Raw genomic sequence first — 12,627 nt, 5'->3', positions numbered from 1 at the left:
GTGTGTGTGTGTGTGTGAAAAAAATATCATAAATATTTACATTTTATAAAATGTGCATTCATTATGCAACTCATCTGTATATTTGCTCGTCTAGGCCTATTCCTCAAGCTATCTTGACAGTGAGCACAGTACGTAAGGGGCGTGTGCGTATGCGTCAATGTCGGACAAACATGCTTTTTGCAGTGAGCGACGTCACTTGAACGCCTCGCAATGGTGAGAGGCGGATCGCACGAGCACTCAATGCTTAGCGAGAGGAAGAGCGAGAACGCGCGCTCTAAATCTATCCCCCATTCAACACAGCAGCGGTAAGAGCTTCCTATATGTCACACAGACACTGCAATGCACTGGTTTAGAGTTAGAAAAGGAATGGGATGAGTGAAACAATAGTCGGGACTAGCTAGGTCTTTTACATTTCGCATGGCGGGTCTCCACATGTGAAGCGGGTGAAATAATCCCGCTGCGAACAATATATTATAAAAACCAAATAATGGTTTACAGTCATTCCCTGAAGTTCAGATTATATTTTTTTTTTTGCGCACAGTTGTACTCATCAGTATTGTTGTAGCCACCACATAATGTGGGCCTTAATGGGGTACAGTTATATAGATATACACATCTTTATTTCATCTAAAGGGGGGCACCAGCTTTGGCATAGTCTTACAGTAGTTCATATTCACTGGAAAGTAAAAGAGTTTTTGTCTAAGAGCGAAACAAGCGCTTTGCCGCAGGCCTGTATATCATCATCCTCCTCCCTTATTTATGAAAACGGTGCCTGGGATGCTGTGTTTTTGCTTGTGCATTTTAGAGGGGTTCGTTGAGACTCATGAGCAGGTTGTATCAGCTGTTCTGTTGGATACAGAGTGTCGTGCAGTGTTGCGTTGCTGTTTGTGTTGCAGCTTCTCTGCTATCATGGCAGCGGAGCTCTCCTCTGTGGCGCGAAGGCGGGTAAAGACATCGCGGCTCTAAACAACACGCTATCCGTCTTAGAACAGTAAACGAAGGATGGCTTGATAATCGTACGAGCGAAATTAAGCTTTTGTTTCTGTTTTGGATAAACCTGATGGGCTAGCCATGTCGCGCGGGAGGTGTTTTGTGAACTCTGGTCAGAGCTTCCTATTGGCATTGCAGTGTTTCAAATACGCCACCCATGTAGGCTACTTTTCCTACATTATTTTAATGACAATAAAAGTGTGCAGTCATCAAATTTATATTATATAGTGTTGTGTGACGTATTTAAGCCTAGGTTTTGTGTGTCGTTCGACATTAGAGTCACATAAAATCTTTTTCAACCCAGGGTGTTGCATTTGTTTTACGTAAACGATGTAGTTTATTTAGTGCCAATTGCTTATAGTAAGTATCAATTCATATAATCTAGTTTTAAGTTGTTATATAAGGGGTTTTTCAAACTCTTCTGGACCCCCAAATAGGATTAGCCCCTTACCAGGGGACCCACTCCTAAAATACAGAGAGAGAGAGAGAGAGAGCAAGCGCAATGTAACTTCCTACAGAGTTACATAAATCGAGGTAATGTTTGTACTGTGAAAACTACATTGTTTATATATATATATATCTCAGGAGTATTTATACTCATTTATATGCTCAGCTGCCATGTAATGTTTTTACTGTAAAAACTACATTGACAAATGAATTATTTACTGTTATTATTTACTTTTAATTAAATAACAAACCCTTACGAAAATTAAACATGGTTTTACTACAAATAAAACAAAATAAACCCATGGTTACTATAAACCATGGTAATCACAAATTAACTAGGCCTATATGGTTTTTCTACAATAATAGTTTAACCAGTATTTGTAGTAAACTGGAAATGGCAATCAATATGCCAAAAAAAACATGGTTACTACACTTTTAGTATGATAAAACCATGATTAATTTTCGTAAGGGAAGTTACTGTTACTCTTGACTTGTTCAAGTGCATCATCTGATGACGGAAGCCGTACAACACGTTCACAAATAAGCTATCAGAAATTTGTTAATCATAATGGTCCGTAATGATCCTTGAGGCTTTGCGCTGTGTTTTGGCAGATTATTTTGCATGCATTTCACTCATGTGTTATGAAAAGAACAAACACGATAAACATGGTAGAATGAATGAAATATAATTTTTGTAACAAAAAATGACAAATATCAGTGGGATTCCTGATAAATGATACATAACAGTTCAATTAATTCTGTAGGAATCTTTTGGCCTTGAATTACACAAGAATTGATGGCATTCGTTGTAACAAAATATCGTTTATTTCTTGATGTACTGTACACTACAGTACAAGTTAGATGTATTAATATCAATATGCACTAAATACTTTGACCATACTTTCTTCTTTACTGTAGGAAATCATTTTTCTGAGATGCCTCGGGTCTCAATTATAAAACATTGCACAGAGACCGCATATTTGAGATAATTTCCTAAATGTGCATACGTGTGATTCAGAGAAACGAACGTACACACAACGTGCCTTTTCACAGTACAAACAGCCCTACCTCGAGTTAAATATATGCATATATACATGTGTAAGCATTAACCTTTATTCCTTTCATACATACACAAAGTCTGTGAAGGCTACCAGGAACAGTAGCAGCGCCGCTGCGATTTGCACAAGCCCTATAAAGGTGGCCATATATCTTCATATATAAACAGTAACACTTATGTTTTGTATGCTTGTTATTGTTGTTTTATATTACCAAGCTAATGTAATATGCTGTCTGTAAGATTCATGTTTAAAACTATATGCAGATTTGTTTTTTTATTTTGTTCTGTTTAGTAGTGATTGTTTTGAAGTGATTTCTGACCAATCTTTAGAAGGTAGCATGAAACCATAATTATATACATTTTGGTAATTGTGTTAAATTGTCTTAACCGTTTAAGTGATATCTTAAGTAAACTATTTTTTTTAAGTAAAATATTATGTGTAAAAAAAACATTTAAAAATCTGACCACCTTTAACCCTTTTGTGGCCCCCATGGGTGCCCTGAACCTCAGTTTACTTTAATTTTAAATTTTTTTGTATTTCCTGCTTAAAATCTCAAATTGGTTGTATCTCGTAAGTACTAAATTGTAGAGATTTGGATAAGTGTGATTCTATAACACATTATTGTTCCAATAAGTGTTTCTATGTAGATGCCTAATTTAAATGAGTGTTCATTAGAATTTTTTTCTATTTGTATTATTTATCAAACACTTCTATAGTTATAGATTCTTTTGTAATAAAGAAATATGGAAGTATATGTCATGCTAGTCATGTATTTGCTTTTGGGGAAAATTTTAATCCATACAAATATCTCAGTGTAACTGAATTGCATGAGCAAACTAATCACAACCATCTGTCTAGTCTATATTTCTACCATATTGAGTGATTAAATGACAGATGTAGGAGTTTCAGAAATCTCTCAAGAAATGCAAACATGCATCTTAGCCATCTGTTGCTCTGTGCACTCAAACAAAGCTTAAAGAGTTATTTTTTCACAGGTCTGAACCACAAAAATAAACTTCCTCCCTGTACACTGCAGTTCAATTGCAATGTTTTTTGTCTTTAAAACAGAGGAGAGGTGGAGTGTGTGAAAAGTGGTCATGTCAGGACAGAGAAAGGGAGCTTCAGCACGTCTTCGAAAATGTGCCTTCTGTAGAACCAACCGGGACAAGGAGTGTGGACAGTTACTGGTGTCTGAGAACCACAGGGTGGCAGCCCATCACAAGTGCATGGTACATCAGCTGTTCACCAGCTTGCCTTCTTTTATATGTTAAAATGGCTGAATAAGGCTGTAATTCATACATTTATTTTCCTAGTTTCACAAAAATAATCTTAGGCAATATGAATAGAGTGCATGACAAGATGTGTTATAAAATATTGGTCTGTTATATAAAAAAAGAAGTATATATATTTGACATCTTGCATATGTAACATTTGACACGTCATTGTTTTACTCAGCTTTTTTCATCAGCCTTGGTCACATCTCACTCAGACAGTGAAAACATTGGAGGCTTTTCTATTGAAGATGTAAAGAAGGAGATAAAAAGAGGAAATAAACTAGTAAGCATCCAGACCAACAGCGCTCTTACAATTCAGTTCTTCATTTAAGCTGAAAATAGAGAATGCTTTTTTTTATCTTTTATGTGCTGATTTCTTGTTCAGATGTGCACTTCCTGTCACCGGCCCGGTGCGACTATCGGCTGTGATGTAAAGACATGTAGGCGGACGTACCACTACTACTGCGCTCTATGGGACAAGGCCCAGACAAAGGAGAATCCCTCCCAAGGCATCTACCTGTAAGCAAAATGATGATGCAGTTTATCGCAAAACTTCATCTGTTTTATAACTTTTTTTTTATTATTGCAAATTAGGGTTTACTGTCGCAAACACAGAGATGCCTCTCAAGATGGCAGTGATGGTAACTAGCTGTCTCTACTTCATTTAATGTTGGATACTAACCTGCTTGTGAACCATTGTGCTTATTAGTGATTTGCTCTTCTTCCCAGATGAACAGGGAGTTGCAGCCAATGACTCGGATTCATCTCCACCAAGGAGCAGGGGCAGAGGGCGTTTCGAGAAAAGCAGAATCAGAGGAGTGTCACGCGGGCAGTCAGATGACACTCGATCCACCTCATCGCAAGGCAATGATGACACAGAGAGCTCCTCGCATGTAGGCCACTTTTATACTTTTTTCTGATATAACCCATATTTAATTCAAATGAGGGATTACAAGTAATTTGACAAGCTTCAAAGTATCAATTCAGCGAAAATTGATTAATGCTAATTATCATGTGCTTGTGCGTGCCGCAGCGGGACCGGTCTCCTCTGAGAGGCAGCCCCAGTGATTCAGGCCTTCGCTGTGGCTTCTGTCATGCCGGTGAAGAAGAGAATGAAACACGCGGTGTACTCCACTTGGACAATGCCAAGAAGGTTGCTGCCCACTACAAATGCATGGTGAGGCTTCTTCAGTCCTGAAAAACAGTGGGTCATATTTAAACAACAAATGAAGAGTTTGATTTCTTACAGGAATTATTTAATGAAAAATTAAAATTTACTCTACCTCAGGCCATCCAAGATGAGTTTGTTTCTTCATTGGAACAGATTTGGAGAAATTTAGCATTACATCACTTGCTCACCAATGGATGGATGCGTGCCATCAGAATATGAGCTCAAAACGTTGATATAAACATCACAAAAATCCACATGATTCCAGTCCATCAATTATTAAGGTTTTGTGAAATGAAAAGCTGCATGTTTGTAAAAAAACAAAAAAACATCATTGAGATGTCTTTAACTTCAAACCGTTGCTTGAAACCATTTGATTAAAATACAAATCCTCAATCTAGGGATGCACCGAATATTCGGCCGAAAATAGCAAAAAAATCTCTTTCGGAGTTCGGCCGAATAAGCGAAAAGGCCGAATAATATGTACCGAACAATGACTAACGCGATCAAATAGATGAAATCGCGAAATGGCCTCAAACGATTAGTAAATAAACTGCAGAATGTTATATTTTCTAATGCACGCACGAACTGCATGTATTCTGACAGCGATGCACGAGCTCGTGGCACCAGGGTTCAAAGTCCAAAGCGCAAGGAAAATCTGCACTGAAACTGTTACACATCAGTTGCTCAGTAACATTTTTGTGATTTTTTTAAAGGCATGTGACAATGTAATACGTGCGACAAACATCTTCCCAAATTCATAATGAGGATCATTTATAAATCTGCCTGCTGTTGTCAACAAAAAGAAGCACTGAGATCTTCCTGCGGGTTTCTGCCAAAATAAAAGCCGAGAAAAAGCAACAACTCCATCAACATTCATAAATGATAGTATTTGAATTTTATCGGTGTTCTTTAAAATAAAATAAAAAAGTAAGACAATAATAATGATAATAATAATTACCCTACAACAGCTCTATTAATACATTTATTATAACATTCAAATTGGGATCTGTAATATATTCTAATGTTTTAAAAGCTCAGCAAGGCTGCCTTTATTTGTACAGTAAAAAAAATACATGCCTGATTCCAGTCTCAAAAATGACCAAAAAATATTATTTTACTAACTTATTCATTTTAAGTTAAATTGTGCTTTGTTGGTATAATGTCTGCTAGAATGTTAAAAAATGTTCAGTGTTAAGTAAAGATTTTTAAATTGTTGTTTTGTAATTGATTTTTTTATTTGAAAAGCAGGACAAAACAGTAAAAAGCACATTTTGGCTATTTAATTTATGCAATGGTGAAAAAAAATGGCAAAATAGGCCTACATGGGGGGAAAAATGCGAAAAACCATGTTCTGTATTTGGCCTTCGGCCCAGTGTTTCATTTTCTTCGGCTTCGGCCAAGAATTTTCATTTCGGTGCATCCCTACCTCTATCCATAATATTGCTTTCTCTAGTGAAAAAAGTCCTCTCGTCTGAATCAGGAGAGAAACATACACAGATCAAGCAAAAACAATTCTAAACAAAGTGACAACGTTCAACAGTTCTGTAGACACGGTGTTATTCTGACGGCACCCATTCGCTGCAGAGGATCCATTGGTGAGCAAGTGATGTACTACTAGATTTCTCCAAATCTGTTCTGATAAAGAAACAAACTCATCTACATAAGGATGGCCTGAGGGTGAGTAGATTTTCAGCAAAGTATCATGGGTGATCTATTGAATTCTCTTACTGTTTTGATAAACCATATTGATTATATTTATTTATAACCTTAGTATTTGTAAATAAATATTATCTCAAATATTCAAGATATCTAGTATTGTAAAAGTACAACTTTTTCTGTGTTCTTTTCATATTTATTCAAGGTTTAAGAACGTTTGATTCCGCCTGTTCTGTTAACTTCTATTATGTTCTGTTTTGTCACAGCTTTTTTCTTCGGGGACCGTCCAGCTAACCACCACATCACGTGCCGAATTTGGGAATTTTGACATTAAAACGGTTATCCAGGAAATCAAGAGAGGAAAAAGAATGGTGAATTTTTCTAATTTTAATTTAAATAAATATAATGAATAGAATTCTGTATTAGTTTAATTTAATATAGAATTTCTAAACTTTGGTTTACACCAACATTTTTTATATATATTATTCTTTGTTTTCAGAATGATTTGGGTATATTAATTCATACAGTCACCTAATGTATGTTTGGTCATTTTTGTTAATTTCAGAAATGCACTCTGTGTGCGCAGCTTGGAGCCACTATTGGATGTGAGATAAAAGCCTGCGTAAAGACTTACCATTATCACTGTGGCCTGCAAGACAAGGCCAAATACATAGAGAATATGGCTAGAGGCATTTACAAGTATGTTTGTTTTCCTTATTTATACAAATATGATAAGTCTGGCAAGATCATTTTGGCCAGAATTAGCTTTTTTTCCAAATGTTTTCACATTCTATATACATATTGAAACCATCAGGACAGCTATCACTTTAGTTTTACAGTATGAACATTATGTTGTTCTCACCAGGCTTTATTGTAAGAATCACAGTGGAAATGAGGAAAGGGATGAGGAAGATGAGGAAAGAGAGAGTCGCAGTAAAGAGAAAGCTGCTATTGACAACAGAGCAGAACCTCCACCGCAGCTCAATGGCAACTAGGTGAGATTCTGCATACAGTATGTGTCCTTGGAAGGGAAATTCATGTCAGTACTAGTCATTGTACATGATACAGTGATTCATTTGGATGATTTGTTCAGTCTGTCATGACAGAATTTGATAATTATTCAGGACCAGGCAAATGTGATATTTTGATCGGTGGACATGAGGAAGATTAAAGTACTATCTTTTTTCAGATGCTGCACGAAGATGGAAGACATTATATGATGCGGATAAAATAAATATTTTTGTATAATCCTTAATTAGAAACTAGGGGCCAGCTCACAATATCTGACAATTTCAGTTTTCCTCTCTTTGACCGTATTTCATGGACATTGTGAATGAGAATGTAAGTTCATTATCAAATGCTATCAATATGTTACTGCAGTGTAAACCATAACATAGCTGGATAGGTTTTATTTAAACATATGGTATATTAATACTCAAACCAAATGATTGGATGGCTGGAACAGTGTCATCTGTTTGTGCTTGCACCTCCAGTTTCCTCTTTGGCACCGCTCTTTGACTGGACCCACTCTAAAAAGACTGCCCTCCGACTGTTTATAGTGCATCTCCTCCAAACTATGACGTTTAATAAGCCGCCGCCTTCATGAAACTGTCTTTATCTCTTTTTTTTTCTCTCTTGCAACATGTATTATATTTTATTACTGTATTATACTCATGAGTACTATTGGATATCTGTGGTTTTCTTTATAGTACAGGTTAGGATTAAAGAATATTGGCTAGCATGCACTTTTCTTTACTCAGTCTCACATGGTGGTCTTTCTTTTTCTTTTTTTCTGTATATGCACATGTTCCACAAAGGCATTGTGTGCTTTGTTTTCAGTTGTCCATTTGGTGGCAATAATTCAAAATAAGAGTCCTTTTGAAAGGCAGAAGCTTTCAAACATACTTGAAGACACTGAGGAAAAAAAGCTTAATACAAAATATTATATTCTAGATTTTATTATGAGTCAGAATTTTGTGTCGGGATGCAGTTGTCAGCTGTGCAGTTGTGGCAGTGTTTTTTATTTTTATATTTTTTTTAGTGTAAAAGTCAACAACTTGATGCATGCATATATATATATATATATATATATAGTTTTTTTCCCAAGCCTTTACATTTCCACTGTTACTGCTCAGGAAGGAAACGTACAAGCTGTGTCTCATTTCGGAGGCTGCGTCCTCCGGAGGTCGCATTTGTAGGCTGCATGCGTCATCAAGGATATCATATTTAAGAAAAGTAACCGTAATAAAATTGACTGTTATTCCTTGTGAGGTGTAAAATACTGTAATTTGTTTTTTACTTTGCAATTTAAGTTACTTTTCTTAAATGAGACTGCCCTGATGACGTGTGCAGCCTTCAAATGTGACCTCAGGAGGACGCAGCCTCCTAAATGAGATGCAGTTTGAGTAATTTGTCATTTGAATTAAGAACCTGCCATTAATGAACCTATGGATCGACTTTTTGGTTACATTTCAATGAAAGGTGTCCTTGTTACACTGTAATTTAACATTTAGATGCTGAATAATATTAATTAACAACATGTACTTACTATAGGGTTTAGTTTATCGTTAGTCACATCACATGTGAATATGCATAATCTACTGTTATTACTATAGTAAGTTCATGTAATGTGTGACAAGGACTGTAAAAAAAAAAGTGTTACTGACTTTTCTTTACCATTTAGGTTGGTCGTCACATGTGGTTGCCGCAAGCCCGCTGGCCGCGCCGTTCTCAGGCCCACTGGCTGCCGTTCACGCTAGGCCGCCGTGTGTGACGCTGTGTTTCGTTGTGAAAGCGAAACTACTTTGTTTGGTCTTCCAAAAGAGGACACGACTATAAATCAGTGGTTAAGTTGTATTTACAACACTGTTCCAGAACAGTTCAACCCAAATATTCCGATGTGTGCAGCGCATTTTATGGAGAACTGTTTCCTGATCCTGGGAGAGTAGACTACAATGCCGGCTGTTCTGACTCACAGACTGTAAGTATGTTTTTTTTATATTTAAAGAATTTGCCACTGACGATTTAAACGCGAGTTTTGAGCAGTGTAGAGTAGTGTTTGTAGTTTGTCATTTCTCCGATCACAAATGCAGACATGGTTTTATGTTTACACGGCACGATACAATGCAAGTGTAAAAAGACAGTATAAGTCATTATAATCCGTAATTATGTCCCCACTGGATGCAACAAATGCCTCGTTTATAATGGGTTTTAATGTTTTTGTCTCGTCGCTCCGGCCGGGACAAGGCATCACAATATAGCAAGGGGCGTAACACATCCGTCACACACTTGAGGTATTCGGCCAATCACAACGCATGGGATAGCTGGCCAATAACAGCACACCTTGCTTTTCGTACCAATGAGCTTTGTAAAAATCGACGCGTTTCAGAAAGGCGGGGCATAGAGGAGAAACAATAATGTACAGTATGTGGAAAATAATGTGTTTTTTAAACCTTAAACCACATAAGCACATTTCATTACACCAAATAATGTTCTTTTTAGCAACATCATATGACCCCTTTAAAACAGGAGTAATTTGGTGGGTCTGTCACTTTAAATTAGATTGTGATCCTTGTGCTCCACGCTGATTGGTCGACAGGCTGTAGTCCTCCTCAAATGCTAAAACACCCACATTTGTGATGTGAGGAAGATTACAGAATTGTGCTCGCTCAGTCCTTTAAAGGTGAAATTGAGAACAGGAAGGACTACAACTTCCCCCGGCATTTCTCATCAGAATCGAGGGCGTTTGCAGCAGCTCAGTCGGGACGGACATGGCGTCTGCCAGCTCCTGTGTCGTGGTAGGAGTTACTGTACACACTCATGCCTTCAGTCCTTTACACCGGCCGGCGCGTGACCATTGATTAGTCACTGTACACAAATAATTAGGAAGTGTGTTTTAGTATAAAACAATTTTTTTTGTTACATCCCTTTTATTCTAATAAATTGTCCTGTTTGCATACATAAATGTATTTAGTGATTCATAAATATTTCTATGAAGTCTAGGGCCCTGGAGGGAAAGCACGCGTTTCACGCATGGCACATGCAGCCCATTCACTTCTGCACGATTTCGATAAAAATGAGAAAGAAGCGCTGCACGTGCTCGGTTGCATGATTGATCAGATTCCCTGATCAGTGGGTGAAAACGGATGAATGGACGAGTAGCGCGTTCAGGTCGAAAAGCGCAATTCGTTTTAGTTTGTTATAAAGTGATGATAAATGTAACGGGCTTTGTGGGAAGGGTGCCGTAGTGAGCTAATGAGAACGATTCACAGCTTTTTCAAGGAGACTCAGGGGAATCAACCATCGTCCTCCGCCCTAAATTAAGATATTATCTTGAGGGTATAATTTTAGACCGACCCATCCCGCGCTTTGTAATACGTGATTGGATTTATTAATGAATCAAAAGGTGCCCTATACACTCTTAAAGGGACAGTTCATAGTATAATTTTAGTTCTGTCGGTCAGTTCTGACCTCTCACCCACGTGTCGTTACAATTCAGTATACTTTTCCTTTATTCTGCAAAACACCAAATGCACAGTTTTTAAGCATGTCCTGATCAGCATTTCCCACGTGACAATGAGTAGTGAGTGAAGATATCAAGCCTCAGAAGGCTGCAGAATCACCTAAAACTTTCAAATACTCATAATAAACCACACAATAACAACTTGAGGAACACATAATAGTTTAAGTCAGTATTCGCTGAAAATATGTACTTGCAGTTTGCTATTGGTGCAAACAGATCATTGAGTGCCTGAGTTGAACATGAGAACCAAACCAGTCTGCTTTTTGAATGAATCATTCTGGACTGCATTTCCTAAAGCGTTGTAAAGATATTGTTCAACCCAAAATGAAAATTCTGTCATAATTTACTCACCTTCCACTTGTTCCAAACTTGAATGAGCTTCTGTTGACTTCCATAGTGTTTTTTTCCCTCCATATTGTGGAAGTCAATGGGGACCAACAACTGTTTGGTTACTGACATTCTTTAAAAATACGCATACAATAAGCAACTCACAGATTTGGAACAACTTGAGGATGAGTAAATGATGACAGAATTTCCATTTTTGGGTGAACTATCCCTTGAAGCCTAATATCGTAGAAACTATTGGCACTAGTGCTCTCTACCATTAGGCTTAATGCTTTTGGGAAACAGGCGGGATCAGTTTTGTAAGCTGGAGCAATGATTTATTGAAAATATACAATTCCAACAAACTGTTTATAGTATGTGTGCTTTTCTCACATACTATAATGAACGGCAAGGCGAGCTAGGGTGGATTTCAGGATCTTCAATAGATACCGATTTAAGTTTAGGTCTGTTCCTCATATAATCTCTATTGCATGACTTCAGAAGGCATGTAATATAGTGCACAAGTGGACCATGTTCATGTTTTTTTTCGTGGTGATTCTGAATCCTTTTTTAGGCATGTTCAATCACACTGTTGACTTCAGTCTACAGTATCCAGGGACACACCAAAGAGTTAGGTATATATACTCTGGGAATTCTGTTACCTGAAGAGCTAAAATAATAATCACCAGTTTATTTGCATTCTTAATGCAGAACATTGGCTCAGTATCCTGATACAGCTGAGGAAAGACGTGACATGCATGTGAGTCTACAGCAGGAATTTTGTTGGTGTGAAATATGGCTCACTAGATCTGACAGCACACAGACTTAATGTATGCTCCGGCAGCAATATTAGAAACTAAATTTTGGCTTGCATCCATTGCATACTACACTTTAAATTCCATGTCTTATCATAGCCATGTCTGTTGATGGGGTTTGATCTTAAGATACTGGCACCAGCAGTAAGCAGAGAGGGGGAAGCTCCCAGATGAACCTCTCCTGACAGCTGCACATTATTTGTCTGAAAGTCCTTGAAGGACAGTGTGATAACACTTTTGGGAAGAACAAGCTATGAACAAACAATTTCTGCTTACTTGGAATTAGTGTTGTCACGGTACCAAAATTTCAGTAATCGGTACCGATACCAGTGAAAATCCACGGTTCTCGGTACCAATTTCGGTACCAAAG

The 12,627-nt window shown here is 37.4% G+C and overlaps 2 protein-coding genes across 4 annotated transcripts in view; both read left to right on the top strand.

Annotated features, from left to right (window-relative positions):
* The first annotated feature begins 148 nt into the window (after positions 1-148).
* LOC107661382 (PHD finger protein 6-like) lies at positions 149-8,180 on the top strand. Of its 3 annotated transcripts, XR_001631103.1 has the most exons (12): positions 149-305; positions 3,564-3,724; positions 3,951-4,052; positions 4,155-4,288; positions 4,364-4,410; positions 4,499-4,662; positions 4,800-4,946; positions 6,863-6,967; positions 7,162-7,295; positions 7,462-7,591; positions 7,786-7,937; positions 8,090-8,180. XR_001631103.1 is itself a non-coding variant. In XM_016450926.1 (11 exons), exons 2-10 carry the CDS (start codon positions 3,593-3,595, stop codon positions 7,589-7,591), a joined length of 1,095 nt encoding a protein of 364 aa, XP_016306412.1. In that variant the 5' UTR covers positions 149-305; positions 3,564-3,592; the 3' UTR covers positions 7,786-8,180. The 3 variants fall into 3 exon arrangements, 2 of the variants coding, with proteins under 2 accessions (XP_016306412.1, XP_016306413.1); XM_016450926.1 differs by having other exon boundaries at positions 7,786-8,180; XM_016450927.1 differs by having other exon boundaries at positions 150-305; positions 4,803-4,946; positions 7,786-8,180.
* Positions 8,181-10,222: 2,042 nt separating this feature from the next.
* The window catches only part of LOC107661384 (hypoxanthine-guanine phosphoribosyltransferase-like), an 8,092-nt gene continuing 5,687 nt past the window's right edge, over positions 10,223-12,627 (top strand). Inside the window, exon 1 of the mRNA XM_016450934.1 lies at positions 10,223-10,393. Within this exon, the coding sequence (XP_016306420.1) occupies positions 10,367-10,393 (27 nt within the window). The 5' untranslated portion in view covers positions 10,223-10,366. The remainder of the gene's footprint in view (positions 10,394-12,627) is intronic.

The sequence above is a fragment of the Sinocyclocheilus anshuiensis genome, unplaced genomic scaffold, assembly GCF_001515605.1.
Source record: "Sinocyclocheilus anshuiensis isolate Anshui unplaced genomic scaffold, SAMN03320099.WGS_v1.1 scaffold635, whole genome shotgun sequence".
In the NCBI taxonomy this organism is placed as follows: Eukaryota; Metazoa; Chordata; class Actinopteri; order Cypriniformes; family Cyprinidae; genus Sinocyclocheilus; species Sinocyclocheilus anshuiensis.
The sequence above is the reverse complement of the archived record's forward strand: the minus strand, read 5'-3'. Positions and strand labels throughout refer to the sequence as shown.

Excerpts from the sequence above, each read along its gene's own strand:
- LOC107661382 (XM_016450926.1), top strand. The coding sequence starts at position 3,593 with ATGTCAGGACAGAGAAAGGGAGCTTCAGCACGTCTTCGAAAATGTGCC. Across the intron at positions 3,725-3,950 it reads CAGCCCATCACAAGTGCATG|CTTTTTTCATCAGCCTTGGT; the intron begins GTACATCAGCTG and ends TGTTTTACTCAG. Across the intron at positions 4,947-6,862 it reads CTGCCCACTACAAATGCATG|CTTTTTTCTTCGGGGACCGT; the intron begins GTGAGGCTTCTT and ends GTTTTGTCACAG.